Source organism: Prinia subflava, chromosome 10 (genome assembly GCF_021018805.1).
Source record: "Prinia subflava isolate CZ2003 ecotype Zambia chromosome 10, Cam_Psub_1.2, whole genome shotgun sequence".
Lineage (NCBI taxonomy): Eukaryota > Metazoa > Chordata > Aves > Passeriformes > Cisticolidae > Prinia > Prinia subflava.
The window spans coordinates 20,533,744-20,551,979 of NC_086256.1; the positions used below are offsets into that span (position 1 = coordinate 20,533,744).

The 18,236-nt window shown below is 39.3% G+C and overlaps 1 protein-coding gene across 3 annotated transcripts in view; it reads left to right on the forward strand.

Moving 5' to 3' along the window:
* Positions 1-18,236, forward strand: part of NTNG1 (netrin G1) — a 150,106-nt gene that overhangs the window by 88,035 nt on the left and 43,835 nt on the right. For all 3 annotated transcript variants that reach the window (XM_063407644.1, XM_063407645.1, XM_063407643.1), the window contains exons 4-5: positions 5,548-5,720; positions 15,242-15,268. In XM_063407644.1, coding sequence (XP_063263714.1) covers positions 5,548-5,720; positions 15,242-15,268 — 200 coding nt within the window. The remainder of the gene's footprint in view (positions 1-5,547; positions 5,721-15,241; positions 15,269-18,236) is intronic.

An 18,236-nucleotide genomic window follows, 5' to 3' on the forward strand; every position in this document is an offset into this window, starting at 1 on the left:
TATGTAACTGCCAAAAATATCATCTCAATTGCTTTATGACAAAATAATGAGTCTGTCAGAGATGAGTGGTCAGAAAAACAAATTTGTTCTCCCACACAATTAGGGTTTATAGCATTGGACAGCAATATCAATCTCCAGTGATTCAAAATTGAATTTGCACGTTGAGGGAAATGTGTTCTTGCGTGTGCTATAAGCAGGCTGCTTAGCAGGGGCAGTCGGCGCAGGTCGAACTGGGGAGATGGATATCCCCTGTGCTGCAGGAACACCAGAGTGGAAGCGTGCAGACAAGTACTGCGGGGCCATGGCATTCACTTCCACAAGCTCAGCACTGACAGAGCTGCCCCAGCAGGAGCAATAACAAAAAAAGTCTGCAAAAACTGTCACCAGATACAAATGGCAGACAACTTTTCCCTTCAGGTAGAAAGCCATTTCAGGGCCTACATCTCTCCATACGTGACCTAATTGTCCATGGAGTTGTTGATATTTATAATCATGGACCTGAGTCATTCTCTGTAAAGTCATACAAGCATTAGACCTCAGCAGTGCCATTTACAGTGAGCGTGTACTGTACCTCAGAGCTGCACTTTGCCCTTAACATTTGCTGTGTCCTTACATGAGATTTTGCCCTTAGCTGTTTGGCGGTGCAGTGCAGAGGCTGCAGCACAGATCCTTTTCTGTTCACCAGACCTTAACCTGAGCTCTCAAACCTGCTGTATTGATTGCAGCTCCCTCTGTCAGCCCTTCTCTGCACAGCCAAACCCACTTGGTGTGCCAGCAGCTGCTCCCACCCACTGCTACCCAGTAATTGCCTTTCTGGGTGCGTGTACATCATACCCTGTACAGGACTTGGACTTTCTTCTTTGGGTTTCAAGAAACTAGATAGGCGTGGAATACTGTCAGGTGAAACTCAGCACAGTTCCATGTGACTAGAGGTGTAATCAGTTGTTTAGGTTTTCAGGCTTCTCCACTTTTATAGAAGCAGCCAAAGCAACCACATTCTGCCAGTGGAAGCATCAACACAGGCTATGGGATTGTTGTGTTGAATGTGCTTTGTATGTAATTAAACCTTTTGTTAATATTTCAGATTGATAGCAGTAACAGCCAGGAATGGCCTTCAAAGCAAGTATTTAATGAAATTACAAATAGTACCTAAGATTTTGAGTAATAATTTATCACCATGGATATTCATATAAGATAACAAAATACTTCCTTACCTCTGGAGTAGAAAAAAAGGTAATCTTCCATAAGAAAGAGATGAATTTGGGTACCCTCCACAGGAAGCTGATTGCATGTCTTGAGTGGTCTGCTGGGAGCCCAAGTCAGCTCCCAGATCAGTGGTGCTCAGCTGATTGGCAGCTGAAATTCCTGAGGTCCAGACTGAGCTGCTTTGTTTTCACACCACTGACAATCCAGTGTATCTCATCAAAAGAGTGGTTCTCTCATGGTCTGTCTGGGTGCTACTTTTATCAAAATAGCCTTCTTTCCGAAACCCTAAATATTTCTGTTTTCCTGACTGTCTATCCTGCCAATAGAAGCAGCCTTTTATTGTACTCCAGTCATCTCTCAGCCCCGCTACGCTCGTTTACCTCTTTCAGTCATCCAGAGGAGTCTGTCCCTCGAGCACAACACGCATTTCTCTTTGCAGAAGTCTCTGAGACCGTGCATATGGACGCTCTGATGAGGTCCCTGGGACACATTGCCCAGTTTCTAGTGCAGCCTTTGTGAAGAACCAAAAGCATATGAAATATTATTTCCTTGTTTCCACATACACCACAGATTCTGATACTGGCTTGGTTTTCCCCAGACACGGTACCCTCCAGTTGGCTTTCTACAGCTGCTTTTTGTTCTCTTTCAGTTTTAGCACTGCCTGCATTTTACACACATTCACTATTCAGCTGTGCCCGTGATTTGCAGTGGGAATCACGATCTATCTCTTCAGGATCTGTCAAGTGGCTTCAACAACAAAAAAAAATGGTTCATGAGGAGAATCGGAGCCTCTGGTTCAGTCTTCTAAATGTCTTATTTTACTTATGCTTCCACCCTTTTACTCCTTATATATTGTTGGTGACACTAACAAGACTGTCAGTTCAATAGCTTCAGATTTTATTAATCTACAGATCTTTTCATACTTGTATAACAACAATAATCAAACCCAGCTTTTCTGTTGTCTATACACTAAGGCAAAGTTTTTACCATACATTATCTGATCTTTTGTTTGGGTTTAGGGGGTTTGGGTTTAGGGGGAGTTAAACATTTCTTTTTGTGCCTAGTATAACTAACTTATTAAATCAAATTTGACATTTTTAATATAAATGTATTTTTAACCTTAATTTTAGATAGTCTTGTAGTAAGACATATTGACCATATTTGTTCCTTACTTTCTTCTCCTTAAAAAGTGTACACAGCTAAGTTTGAAGTATTCTGAGGATTCTTTAGAAATTCACCATTGTTGGTTCTTTTTTTTTTGCTCAGTTATTAACATTAGATTTGGACTATCCTCTACCTACAAAAGTTTTAGATCAGTCCTTTATTTTTGTCCAGTGGTTGAACTTATTTCTCTTATTCTCCTTAAATCATACTCCTAGAAGGTTACACCACTGCTCTCCTCTCTCCACACTGATTTTTTTTTTTCTTTTTTTTTTTTTTTCTTTTTGGTAGGGGGCATGTTTTGGGGTTTGGTTTGGGTTTGGTTTTTTCAGTTTTTTACTATCCCTTGGAATTTTCTTTTAAGACAGGATGCAGCATTTTGGGTAATTCTGCTGGGAAAGCTTTCAAAAATACATAAAAAGCATATAAATAAGTTTATTTGCAAAAAGGCATTGCTTGAATGAATCTTTGATTATTCTACTGGTTTAGGACAAGAAAAGCCATTTAGCAATTCTTCCATTTAGGAAGCTAAGTGACTAAACTGTGCCTACTTTGTCTATTTTGTGTGTGGTTTAGTCTGAATGCCCATGTGGGGGCTGTTGGTTTTAAATCTCAGTTAATAGGGTTTTTAAATTTGACAGGAGGCTGCCAGCTACTTCCAGAAGGAAATGCATTTTGCTGTTTTTGTACCTGTACCTGGTACAAGCACAGCCCTCCAGGATGTCTCGTTGTGTGTGTCTGGTGGGGCGTGGTGGCTGCAGTGACACAAAATGTCCCGTGCAGGACCCTGCCCTTGGCTGGAGCCCCAGGACCCTGCCACATGCACCCATAACAGCTGCCCGGGGTGGGTGTGCGTGCTGCCCCTCGGGCTGAGGCTCTTCTCTGCAGCAATCTTGCCCTCAGAAGTTAAAAAACCGGGCACCAGAGCAGGCAGCAGAGCTGTGCTGCCCATGCTCTCTCGCCTGGGAAATCAGGAAAAGGAGGAGGCAGCCTGTAAAGGGCTGGGACACAGAGGGGTTAGGGAGAGTGGGCAGCAAAAGGAAACTGTGAGGCTGTATGGGAGTTATTTGTGTATATGTGTATATCCATACATACCAATACATGCATGTTTTGCATGTGTAGCTGAAGAGGCAAGGCACAGGACTGGATAGAAGCAGGGGAGGATGGAGAGGGCCAGAGTCCATCCAAGAGTTTTACCCATGCAAGCAAAACTAAGGAAGGGCCAGTCTCTCTTCAGGAACATATGACAAGCACAGCCTCTACGAAATGCAAAGAGATTTTGCATAAGGTTTTGCGACACATCTATTCTTAATTTTCAGGTGCTTGTTTAAAGAGCTGTTCATATTTACTCCAATTAGCAGGTGGACATATTATCCATCTTTATCTTCCCCCACCTCAGTTCCATACAAGTCTGCAGCACACTTTCAGAGCACTAGGTGCTACAGCTTTTCCTCAGAATCAACCACTTTTTCCTCCTGCCTAGATCAGTTTGCTGCCTCAGACACTGATGAGTCCCTACAATAAAACAGAAATCTCCTCCTGAAAGAAATCCAGTCCCTTCCTCTCTCTAATTTGTTCTAGTTACTCGACAGCCTCTCCTGATTTTCTCCTCTATTTTCTGGTCTTGTTCTTACTGTACATCTCTCCTATTTGATGTCTTCCATTGGCATATTGCTGTGGACAGTAAAACAACCCATGGCTTTCTTTAATAGCAGTACCCTTTATCAAAATGTTCAGTGTCTAGTGAACAGACAGATGTCATCCACTTATGCCAAGACAGGCATCTTTCATTCTGCTACGGCTACTCACTGAAAATTCACAATTGATTTAGTCTTCAATACACATATTTTGTAAACTATGTAAAAAATACTGTTTCTCTTGTCCAGCATATTGAATACATTTTGTTAATTTCAATTTTAAAGGTGTTGAACTTGTTTCTCTTTGGAATGAGCGTTGCTCAAATCACAGCAGTTTCATCTGCCTCATTTCTAGCACTGAGGAGAATGAGCCACCATCTACTGTATTACATATTCTTGTGGATTTTCTCCAGCAGCTAGTTATGACAACTGCAAGCTTGTTTTACCCTGGGGATATATATGTATGTGGCCAATTGCTTCAGGTCACATTCCTTCCAAATGGAAGTCAGCATGACAGCTGTTAATTTGCACTTGGCCATTCCATGTGTTGTTTTGCTCTAATTATTGGTCAGTGTATGGAACAGGTGACAAATGCCCACATGAGAACTCTGTAAATTATTAGATGTATGGTCATTAGGAAAACAAACAGGAAAGGTCGTTAAGTACTGGTGTTCTCTCCAGCCCCAAACAGAAATAGATTTTAGCTGGTTTTGACATCTGTTGGAAAGGGATGCAGAGAGGTAAAAATACCTTACTGTTTAAAAAAAGGTGAAAATGCTTTACAAACTACCATTCTATTAGTGTCCTAGTTTCAGGAAAAGAGGGGAATTTAAGGAAAATAAGATTGTTTTAAGACCAGATGCGGAATCTGGTTTATCTAATGATTTTTCACAAGTCTTGATTAGGTTTCTTTCCCAAATAAAACTAAATGTGCCTACCCAAATATTTTGTCTGACCTTCAGCTACTACAGCTATGTTGAATTAAAGCAGGAAAATAAATTTCCTTTCTGAACAAGACAGTACTTGCTGAACAAGAATGGCAAGACACCATTGTAGTGAGCTTGCTTTCTATTGAAGTGTGGCATTGCAGAAGATCTTTAAATGAAGTCTGTTTTCTCAGGCTGCCAGGGCCTAATTTGGACCTTAGTTTGGGTCAGATGCTGGACATAAGCAGAGGAGTTGTTTTGTTCCTGGGAACAGTAACTCTTGAATTTTTTGCAAGATTATAGACCTGTCTGTAGTAAAAATTGTGAATCATGTAATTGTTCTCAGTGGAGGTGCATTAGTGAAAAGAAGAAAAGATTCAGCATCTTAGAGTCTTGGTGACATTTCTGCTTTTAGACCTGTGTGAGCTGAAGATCCTGCTACTTGCTCCTTGCTGTGATGTCTTGTGATGTCATGCTTTCATGGTAGAACAATACTACAGGCAAAACACAGAATTTGAGCCATTGCCGTAGGACATGCTTTTCTAAAATTTGAGTTTAAACTCACCTCACCTCTAAATAATATCCCACTTTGTTTTATTTTTGCCTTTTAAAATTAGGTGTAAGTGCAACCTTCATGCTACTGGCTGTAAAGAAGAAAACAAAAGACTACTTTGTGAATGTGAGCATAACACAACGGGCCCAGACTGTGGAAAATGCAAGAAGAATTATCAGGGCCGACCGTGGAGCCCTGGTTCTTATCTGCCTATACCTAAGGGCACTGCTAATATCTGTAAGTAGTTTTGTATAATAAGGATATTGCATTATCACAATCCTGCCCCATGTCATGACTCTGAAGGAAGATTCATATTTGCAAAGGTTTGTCATTTCTGTGTATAATTGGACAAGGTGTCAATTTGTAAGTGCTAATTGTAAGTTACATCATCTGTGCTCTCACATGGTTGTAAATAACTTCCAGGAGAACCACATGTTTATATCCATAGACACATCCCTGGACACTGCACAGAAAGGGCTAAGGAATGAAAAAATAGGACTCTTCACATAAAAAGCCACACACAGATGAGTGAAAACAGAGGGAATAATTGCAGTTCTGCTCCAGCCACACTGCCCTCAGCCCTCCATTCATACATCCTTATTGTCTTGACATTGGCAACACTCGCAGCTCAGCCTGTGAGATCCTTGCTCACTTTTTGTCCATTTAAAAAGTGGGGGGGAAAAAACCCCTCAGGCCAAATTTTTCATAGGACTAGCTAAAGATCTAAAGGTTAGGAAACATTTCCCTGATGCTGACCTGCAGTCCAGATTCAGATGCACTCTTGGAGATCAAGTGTTGGAGAAAGCGAGGGTGAAACCTGAGGTTTTACATCTGCCTGTTTCCAGCCACTCCCCAGCACACATCTCCTCTTCCAGCACACTTCCATATTATCCAAAGGAAGAAGCTGTTGACAGCTCTGCTTCCTGGTCCTGGACAGGACTGGGTCAAAATAACACATGGTGGTGAAAGAGAGGGCACAAAGTCTGACCATCCATTCTCCCTTTTGTGTGTATATGAAATATGCAGTGATTCAGAATCCTCCTGCACTGATTAACAGACTTAAATTCCTTTGAAGGACGGACTCAAAATGAGGATAAACCTTTTGACACAAGTTACTAGCTTCTTTTAAGAAAAGAGTCCACAGTTTTGTCCTGATTAAAAGCAAAACATTCGCTTTAAAATATTAGATATAACAATTTACTGAAAAAGTTATTTGAGAGAAACAGAGTTATGTATGCAGCTGAATGAAAAGTTTAAAACCAGGAGCAGTGTGCAATGCTCAGAATGTTATCTAAGACTTCAAAGCAGCAGCTGTGAAGAATCAAAACTCAGAAATGAAGATCATAGGAAGCAGGACCTTATCAAGTAAAATGTGAGAGTAATAGACCAAGTAACAAACCATGAAGTGTGGGGGCATGAAATTATGATAAAATTCTTACCGAGCAGAAAAAATGAACTTCCAAAAAGCAGGGAAAAACATTTTGTAAGAGTATTCACTTTTTTTCGCCTGTTATAAAAAGTGAGTGTGGCTCACAGAATTAATACTTTAAAGCTATGTTTGGGAAATATGGTGAGATTTACCAGGTTGATTCTAGCTAAATTCAGCTTGCTGTGTCATTTACCTCATTCGCAGTCAGCTGAGCACACACCAGACGGAACAGTGGAATTAGCACCTACTGCAAGAGTGTCTGAAGCTTGTTAAACCAACATCCATGGATTTCAGCAAATATACAGTTTCATCAAAACCCAAACCATTTTGTAAATAACAGGCAGTCATTTCTGGGGATGATAATGATGATGATAGCATCATGAAAACATAACCTTGTTTGAGCTGACGAATACTCCACTTACCCTCAAATCCTGACTTCGGCAGTGATCGGCAGCAGGAATTTATGGCAAACAGGAAGAAGGATGAAAGATTTCTTCTTTACCTCCTCAGTTCCATAAAATAAACTGCCTTTCTGAGCTGGACTGCAGGGGTGGCTTCCTGCTGAACAGAGAGAGACCCAGCTGACATAAGCCTGACCTCAGTGATACCTTATGGCAATACATTTCAAATTTTAGTGAGACAATGAGTGAAAGGTGTTTTATTTTGCTTGCCTTCAATGTTTTTCTATGGTTAAGCCAGTACCTCTTTAGATAAGGATGGAACAAAGAATGATGCACCTTGTTTACGTCTGTTACACCATTTATCATTACATAGACTTGACCTTATCCACTCCTTCACCCTTTTTTTAAATGACAAATCCTGATCTCTTTCATCTTATCCTAAAACCATGCCACATCTCTGATGCTTTCTTGCTCTCTTCTGGTTCTGTGATGTCATTTTTTTATTTGGTGAGACTAAAACTACACATGATATTCTAGACATGACAACAACATGGCTCTTTTATGATAACATTAAAATGTGCCTCTTTTATATTTTGTTACTCTCTGGATCAGTCCTTGAGTCTTTTTTTAAGACTGTACCACAACCAAAACATTTCTTCTGACCTCAAGGCTGACTTAAATGACAGGTTATATGCTACAATAGTTAGTTCAGAAACATCATATTTGAGTTCCTTTAAAATACTTCTTGGGGCAACATTTCCTCATGGCAATTCTTGTTCAATACCATTACTTCAGATGCTAACAGACTTCGAGAAAATTCCTCAGCATGTGAGAATCTCTCTTTGTTGTGAACATCAGTGAAAACAATTAATTTAGTATTCAATGTTAAATTAATTATTAATTAGTCACAATGTTATAATACCTCAGTTGCCTAGCTTCCCAGTTACCTGTTTGGCCCTCCTGCTTCTAGTTTTAACAAAAAAGAATTACTAACTTTTGTGTCCATAGGAAGTTAATTCTCAAAATACTGTGGTTTACACTTAAATTGGCAGATTTTATGCTTTTTTCCCCTATATCTTTCTCCAGTGAGAACACTTACACTTTTGAAGAGTATCTTTCCAAAATCATCTACATTCTGTTGTTTTCAATTTCTCATTGGGGCTTGGATTTTTTTTTCTTATAAGAGAGTTAATTTTTATAAGTTAAAAAAAAGAGATGAGTTATATGATTATTTTGAGCCTCTCATACACTTGTCTCCAGCTGCTTCCATGCTGTTTGCATGCATATCTTTTTAGATGTTCTTTTCACTTTTCTTTTATCTAACTTTTTCATTTTCATTTCCTCTCTCTCTCAAAGTTAAATATTACTGCAGTGGATTTTTTTTTACCCTTTTCCTTCTCAACAAGTATGTTGAGTTTCAGTCCAGAAGTGGTTCTCTGATAACTACTTCTTGAATTGTGTCCTATGCACTGCTTCAGAACTAAATCAGCTTCTCTTCTTGTGGGTTGTCTGATTCCTTGATACAAGCAGCAATTATTTATGGTATGTAAATCTTCATTTCCTTTGTCACTTCCTGATTCAGGCTGCATGTGTTGGAGCTTAAGAAGTCCTGCATTATTGTGCAAAGTCTCTGCACAGCCAGTTTAATTTCACTTACCTTGTTGCCTTTATGTCACCATCTCCACCATGTGCTCAGCAATGCAGCCCTGGTGTTACAGTCCCCCTAGTCAGGTGTGGATTCTGAAATAGTTCCTGGAACATGTTAGACAGAAATAATTTCCCTTCATATATTTCTTCACTTCTCTGGGGGCACTTTGTATAATCCAATAATACAGTGTCCCTTTGATAATTCTTCTTCCTCCAATTTTCAAAGACCATCTTTTTCATCTAAGACCAAATTATTTTTGAATTTAAATATATTTGAAGTTGACATGAATATGCTTCAATAAGACACACTTAAAAATAGTTGTATAAATGAAACTGAATATTTTTTCTTCTTTTAACAAAATAAAAACATAGTATTTCTTGAGATTCTCTGAATTTTGTTCAGACTCAATATGAAGCTTAATATCTATTTTTAAATCTTTCCCAGCTGGAACTTCTGTTATTTCCATTGCTCTGTTTCTGTCATTTTTTGTGGCCAATAAGACTCCATCATACCTTTTCAAGGTTGTGAAACAGAAGACCATTCCAGATTATTCCGTAGTCATAGCAGAAACCTTGATACAAAGCTGTTTTCTTTATCCATTTATTTCTTTATCATTTTAAGTCATCTTGAGTTTTTCAGGAGAATGCAAAACATTTTTCCATGCTTTACCTGTGAAAGACAGCAAGTACTCTGTTGTTTACTGGCACTAACAATATTTCTCCATTTGTCTCCACACAGCATTTATTTTATATTTCCACTCTATCTTATTGACTATTTTGTGATTACATTCATTCCCTTGTGCTGCCACATTCTGTAGATAGTTTTTTCTGCAATATGTTTTGACACACAAAGTGAACTTATTGAATTTCTCTCTACTTGGTATTACAGGATAGCTTTTCTCCCCAGCAGTTGTGTGTGTCTGACAGCACCAGCCCTTTTCTTCTTCCCTTGTTTCGATCATTTTTGGCACTTATGTTCTTTGCTCCATCAGACAGAGCTGTCTCAGACTGCACTGAGCTGCCATGGATCAAAGCCTGCTCGTGTTGTGTCAGTCCCTTCACCACCAATAACCTGTATCAAAAGTGCCCAACACTCAGCAAAACCCCCTCCCAGCTGTTCCAGGACTTTCCTAGCTCATAGTTCAACATGAAACAAGGGACTGACCAGGACATGGCAAACACTGGTGGTTCTTTTCAGTCAAGAGTCAGGCAGACAGCCTCAGTTTACTCAATTCCTCCTGCAGTGGGTCCCCCTCCCGTGGTACAGCCTTAAACCTCCCTGAAAGGGAAAAGACTTGCAAGGCATCTGAGCAGCACAGCTTTCCACAGAAGCAGATTCTGCCAAAACCCACGGCACCTCCAGAAGTGCACTGGTATTACCCTCACTGATGTTCATTTTTCCCCAGAAATATTTGCTGGCACAAAGCCATCGTGAAGGACTGGCGTAAATGAAGTTGTCCCTGTAGTTGTGCTTTCTAGTCAGGAATCCAAGTAAGAATGATCCCTCTAACTGAAAGGGTCACACATCCTGCTTTCCACTCAAAGCAGACTCATAAACTACACAGTGTCCCATTTTCTAAGGGCCCATTCTCCAAAGCAACTGGAAGTTTTCCAGTGCCTTCTTCATGACTTGATTTAAAGGAATGGGAGACTTGGGTTGACATTCTAAAATATTGCTCCTTGATGCTTTTGACAATGTTTTTCAAAGAGAAAAAGGAAGATATCAATCAATAAGTTACAAAACAGCAAACCTTCCTATTGCTCCTATTTTATATTGCATATTAACCTTAGCCCAAGAAGCTTGCAGAAGGTATAAAGCCACAGGAACATGTCACACAAAAGGCTCGGAAATGTAGTGTGAGGACAAAACTGCAGTGTATCAAGAGCATTCAGGTAAACAGGAGTGTCAGGAAAAACTGCAAAAATCTGCGAGTGACAAACTCGTTTTCCTTCAACTGGGCATCCAGTGCAATAGCCAGCGAAACATTGCAGGTACATAGCTAAAAACAATGCACTATAAATAACGTGCTGTATTTTTTCAAAATAGGGCTTGAAAAATTATCCTTCAGCACTCTACCCTCTTGCATGACCCTGCTGAGCTGGTTGTTTGTGCTGGTTATGGTGATATCTGTTGCTGGGAAATGAATTGTTTCCATACATCACTGGTTTCAAACAACTCTATTTTTGCCATATACAGTGAAGAGGTGAAATGAAAGAGACTTCTGGTCCTTAAGCAGCAGCAGCATGGGAAGGCAAAGTATCTGTTTTAAGATATTCAAAGTTCCAAAAATGGTCTGAGTTTCAGGCTTTTCAAAGTTTCTAATATTCTATCAATAAGTTAGAATTACTTGAAAAAAAATCCTTTGATTTCACTGGGTGTTCCCTCGACAGTTTTCAATACTGGTTTGGACTCATAACACGAAACGTAACACAAAAAGTCCAAAATTTAAAAAATGTTACCCAATAAAACTATAATTATATCCTCTGTCCCATTTATTTCTGGTGATATCACTTGGGAAAGCAGGGGTGAGGGATAACAAACTTCATCAAAGCAGTTCCTTTTCTATGAATTCAATCTTTACAGAGAAACAACTGCAAAATTAACAGTAGCTGGAGTTCCGGGGCTCTTGCAATGAAACAGATGAAATTTCCAAAGAATTTTCTTTCACTGTGTGTAATCCTTTGTCAGAATACAGGTTTAAAAATACATGAAAAGTTTACTCCCGTGATCATAATGATCATTCCCTGTGAGGGATTACAAGACACCAGTATCATTGAGCTTCTCAGGGCTTTAAATTGCTGAAGAATTCAGAAGTTCTGAAATCGATGCTGAGCATCTGATATTGCAATCATGCCTCAATGGAAGAGCTGCAAAGGGAAGAAAGACTCACTGCAGGGAGTGCTGTCATGCTGCAGGGCAGATATTCTAGCAAAAGATTAGATGAGGCATTAACATCCTGCTCTGACTCTGCTATGAAAAGCTCTGTATTTTGTTCCTGTTTAAGAGTCCTGCCATTACTGCATTGACAGTGGAGGTGCTGAGAGGGTCTTTAGGGTATGACCTGCCCTGAGACTGGAAGCAGCAGTGTGGTCCTTCTCACCAAAAGTTTGATCCGTTTCCTTTGTGTTAAGGATTTCACACTGACACAAACTAGAGACAAAATCAAAAACTTGCTTTTTTCGCTAGCATCTGATTTGCTTTTTTTCTTCATCTCAATAGCCAGCTCCACGGTAGCTAAGAGCTAAAACAACCCATTTCTGGAAGCAGGGGAAATGAGAAAATTACAGGGCAGATGCAGAAGATCATATGAAAGGAAAACACCAGATTTTTTTCCTCTCAAGTAATACATATATATTTAGATGCACTTACAGTGAACATGTAATATACCAAACCATCGCCCTCAAGTCAAGTCAAAAATAATAAATAGCACTGGTGACTTTCTCCTGCAATGTTTGCCATTTCAGGGGCACTACCTCTGAACGCTTTTGCATGCTTTACTTGATGTCCCCTCACTCTAAATCTGTTACCATTAATAACCATCCCAGTGATTTCAACTGGAAGATAAATTTAGGCTGAACATTGCTTTGGTTTAACAACCAAATAGATGTAAATTCAATCCCTTTTTGTACCTTGCTCAATAGAATTGTTCATCAAAAGAGGCAATGGGCCTGATCCTTCATCTCTCTAACCTGTCCCCATCATTTCATTGCTGCAAAGTACTCACAGAGTTCAGTACAAGGCTGACTGGACACAATCCATGCCACGTAACAGACCAGCTTCAAGCCAAGGGCCAGCAGTGGGGGATGTTGTTGTCCCCAGCAGAGGTGGGATGACCCTGCAGCCCATTGTTGTCCCCAGCAGAGGTGTCACAGGTGCACTCAGGCCCTTGCCTGCCTCCACCCTGACAGAGAGGGAGAGCAGAATCACACCTCCTGTGCCTCGTTACCTAAGGACTTGCACCAAATACAGCTCAGCTGAATTCAAGAGCTAGCCTCAATATGTAACTCCAGATCTCACACAAACACTCCTTCTAAGAATAATTTCCCCATCATATGTGCAGTTTTCACAGAGTGTTAATAGATCCTGCTTCATGGCCCTACATAACCAGCTCCTTTCCAGACAAACTCAGAAGTGTCATTCTCACTCTTTTTAGTAAGAAGGGCATAAAGCAGTGCACTATCAAGGCCAGTCACCTCACACAGGGATACCTGGTAGTACAAAAACCACTCTGGTTACAGAAACCACACCAACTAAGAAACTCTGTACAGAAATAGCAAAACAGCTTTTGAAACAGAACCTCCAGATATCTTTGCAAGGTTAATACAGAGCCCCCAGGCTAGCAGGCATCTTGTGTTCATTATTCTCTGCCCAGGAAGCATTTATCACTGTGAATTCATTGAAAATTTTGAAGTACGATAATGCGAGGTGAGCAGACTTGCAGGAAAACCTCTTCCTTTGCTACAATCTGTTTAGGAGAGAAAGGAAAGGATATTTGTATGTGTGTGTAGGAGACAGAGAGGTTTGAGGCGGGGGAGTATACCCAGAGGAAATACAAATACCATTTCACAGTGCAAGTGTGAGTGCGAGAACACAGTTTTTGTCTTTTATTTAATATTTGTGTAGGTTCCACGAGTGTATAAAGGAAAACTAATCCTGCTAATTTAAACCAGCTACAATGACTTGCAAAAATTTAAACAAGCTGCTGTTGAAACTTCAGGGAAAAATATTTGAAAATTGATTGTCTCTTTGACATTTAAAATAAGGGGATAGACATTCTCTTTAATTATCCTAACCAAAAAAAGCACTTTTTGTTACTCTTAGAACTATGACCACATTGTTCTATCATGATGATATTTGCATTTAGCTTTTGATACCTCAGGGTGCTAAAATTTTGGAAAATACACATTAATCTCAGCAGAAGTAGAAATAATGAAGTTTGCAAACAGCATCTGAGTGTGGGGCTGGGTGAGCAGCAGGTGCTGTCTGTGGTGCTCTGCCAGGCCACAGCTGCCACAGGATATGAAACCCGAGAGCTGCAGTTCTGGCCTGTGCCCCAGGATTGATGTGGTGAAACATAAAAAAGCTGGGTTTGGTCCCTATTCTGCAAATTCTGTTACTTCAGCATTGTCTTACCCATGCCACAAGGTAGAAGTGTTCTCAGCCTGACTCTGCAACCTTGCTTACATTGAATATCATTTATTCTCAAGACATTCCTTCACTTAATTGCAGAGTGAGATCCATGCCATCTCTGAGTAAGGGAGAACTTCAGGATAGATGTTGAAAGAAGTATAGCCGATGTTTAATGGAGAAACAGAGAGATTTCTGCAACAAAATGCATGCCACAAAAGTCAATAAAACTTTAAAATGGAAAACTGTATTTAAGGAAGAGGATGCAAATATCCAGGATGTCAATACTGATCTGCAGTTTCTGACTAACCCAAGTGATGAGGCACAATGCCATTAACAATGGTATTTAATCTTAACAAAATGGCATTTCGGGAAAGATTTCATATCCATGGTTTTGTGCCACACACAAAGCCTAGGTTTTGGGGCAGACCTGACAAGAAGCTTGGGATGATTATACAACATGAGATCCCACACTGCTTATCCAGTAAAGGAGTTTAACTCCTTAACAGCCCCACCTCTTACGGTAAATCTCACCTGCCTCTGGAATGGTTTCCTTGCATTAATTCGGTTTAGGAATTGAAATGAACACAGGAAAAAAATAAATCAATGAGAGGCTTAATCAATATGGCCAACCTACTGCATTAGATTGTTTCACTCAATTACATTTCTTTTACATAGCTTAATTTAGATAACTGTCAGGTAAAAGAGGGAAAAATAGCTATATACAATTAATGCAACAGAAGGTACCAACTGATTTAAGCAGCTGGCCAAAGCAGTTAGCAAGGCATCTATCCCTTGGTTAAATTACTCTCCTAGATCTGCATAATACATGCATGACTGATATTTTTATCTAGAGCATTAAACATAATGGCTGGTTAGTTGAAATACAAAACTGTTCTGAACAAATTCATGAAGTTCAGAGAGCTGGTATAGATCCCATCTGTCAATGCATTTTAGTGGTCCCTGCAGCCCCATACTGAAAAATCTAAAAGACTCTGCATTTAAAAAGGACTGGGCATGTAATGGCAGATGCTTGAGTTTAACTATGTATTGATGAAGTATTCTGAAAATGTTTTCAGAATCTTAGCTATAATAGCTCAGCCAACTACAGCAAACAGCTAACTACACTTCTTTGTGTTTTCTTTCTCTGCAGGTATACCCAGTATTTCCAGTATTGGTAGTAAGTAATACAACCAGTATTGTTTTGCATTGTCATTCAGCTTCATGGATCTGATTTCCCAACATCCCTTTCTGGTGTAGATAACGCTTCTCTGACACGCCCTGTGCTGCAGGGGCTGTGTATTGGCCTTCCTCTCTGGCATTAACACATAACTGTGATTACGTGGTCAGAGACAATGTCACTCCTTGCATCTGCATTCAGCCCTGGATTTTCTGATCGATTCTTATCAGCAGATGAGCACTGAGTCCTATAAAACTGAGTGTGACACAGAGAATTAAGACACTGTTGCAGAGAAAATATTTGCTGAGCATTTTGAAGAAAAGTGTTTGCTAATAACAGAAGTATAGGACCAATAATTTTCATGTATGTATATGTGTGTGAATTCAAAGAGCAAATGGAAAAGTTTACGAAAGTTTATAGCTTTCCTTTCTGTGAAGTAGATTAGCAAATGCAGCATATCTGCTGGAATCTGCATTAACTCTATCTAGCAGGCTTTGAACTCAGCTTTACTCCACAAAATAAATAGAATTGTATTCCTTCACGGAAAAATGCTCTTCTGTAAGCAATTAAAGGACCAAAATACTACTCTTAAATGATAACAAAACCATAACACCGTTATGTAAAGAGCTGCTATATCAATGAAATAGGTGATTACTTAAACAAAACACGTGAAGAGACCAAGTGCACAGCAGCTGAGCTGGGAGCCTCGCACAGTCCCACAGCTGAGGAGTGCACACCTTCATGGCACGTTAGTTAATTGCCAATAAAGCAGGGAGGGACAAATGAGATCCTGCTGCAGCTCAAGCAAAGAATGTTCCCCACAGCCTCAGCTTTGCAGATACTTTGGCACAGCTTGCATAATACGGGACAATCAGTTACAAAATACCACAGTTGTTAAGTGCAATTTACCATACCCGATATCCAAGTGAAAAGTTTTTAATAATTTGGGTAAAACTGTCTCATGTCTTATGATGCAGGGTCAGGACTTTCAGTTTATAATCAACTCAGTTTACTTAAGCTCATGAATAGCACTGATTTGTTAAGCTCTAGACAGCCAAGTTAAATGCCGTCAAAACTATGTCCCTTGCAAGTGTGAGCAGTGTTAGCAGCTGAACGCCACAGCATCTGTTTTCTGCTTTAAATAGCAAAACAGCATCAATGACAATAATGTGCAAATGAAAGCCTTCAATCTTAATAATGTCATCTGCCTGCTCTAGTGTCTCCTCTGGTATTTGTACGTCTGCAGATTCATAGTGATGTGCTATTTTCAAAACTTGGTGTTCATACATATGCTTCATTACAAAAAAAATTCAACTAAATGAAAGAGAATAAGTTTGAGTCACCGTTCTCAGAAATATTCCTGCAATTCATAACAGAAATGGGATGAATGGGAAAGAGCTCTTTGGAGTTTGATTGTGCTGTAGTTTCTTAGTACTGTGTTGCATGGTTTATATGGTTGTGTTTTCACTTCACACTCCATACAGCCTTCGTCACCACATCTACCATTTCTGAGCATCAGCAGATGTTGGCCTTTGAAAACTTAATAGGGAAACTCAAATACCTTTTGAACAATGGTGAGCTGAAAGGATGCATTGTTGACCTCTTTGATTTTACACTGGGGTGATTAGTACAGTTTATTTATTACAAACTGAGAAAATTATGGTTAACATTCTATAGGAAATACAAGAGTTTCTGCAAATCTGTTTTATCTTTAGTCTGCTGTAAATGTCTTGGGATAATATCTGGTAGAATTTAACATATTTCTTTGCCTACCTGGAAAGGGTGAAGTATGAGCATCTCTTCATGAGCACAAGTAAATACTGATACTCTGCTTGTTTTTTCCATGTGTTTTTTCTTAAATAGCTCAGGGGGGAAATAACCTGCTTAATGTTCTGAACACCTTTCCTATAACATAGGAATAGCACAATTTTTGTTAAACAAGGATAGAATCCATAAATTTATTCTGTTCTCAAAGAGAATTTAACAGAAGTCAAATTAACACACAAAACCAAAGAAGATTAATTAGTCGTGGCTGCTTTAATAGATTCTGCATGATTTTTGTTTTGTCTATGCTAACACTGTATTTGTTTTCATATCAGCAGAGTTTTTTCCCATCTGGGGACAGGAAGTTACTCTCGGGAGATACAGTTTGGGTTTCATTTTGCCTGGCAGCAAAAACCTACAGGGTGGTATTGGCTTTTGTGTGCTCCCAGCTCTTTCTAGTTTATAGGGAGGATGGGGTTGGGGCAGGGGGATTATTAGAAACACTAAACTTCCAGCATGCTAAGAAGATGCCACCTGAAGCAATGTTCATTTAACACTTTTTTAAGGCTGCAATGAAAGCCAGCAAAGAAAAATAAAATATATTTACCTGTGTGCACATATATGTATTATTTTCTATTTTCCTTTTTTACCTCAAAGGATTTTGTATTAAAGCAGCTTATCTCTAAAATCTGAACACAAAGAAAGAGTGGTCATTAGTAAACATCCTTTCTGATCATCTAGAAGAAAACAAAACAGAAAAAAAAAACCAACCCCAGAGCTTTCCCATCAAGGTCATTTTTACCTGCTGTTGTCCATCAGTTGAATAATAGGTTCTCTGATAATTTCCAGCATTCTTGATTACAATGCTGGCCCTTTCAGCATTTTTCAGCTGTGTCTGAAAAAATACTGGTGAAAGTGTTAGCAATTAATGAGTCCCAAAACCGTTTCATAATTTTAAACAATGCGTATATACAGTATGTAAATATTCTGAAAACTACATTATTTTATTTGCTAAAATAATGATTGTACAAGTTGACATAGACTAGTGCATCAAAATATTCATTATTGTGACCAAATACCAACATTACTAATCTGTACATGTATGCCTTCAAAAAGTTGAGTCTTCTAAACTATTGCTTCTATCTTTTTTCCTGTAAAGCATAACTCCTCTAATTATGCTAAACAGTTTGTTATAAAGGGTATA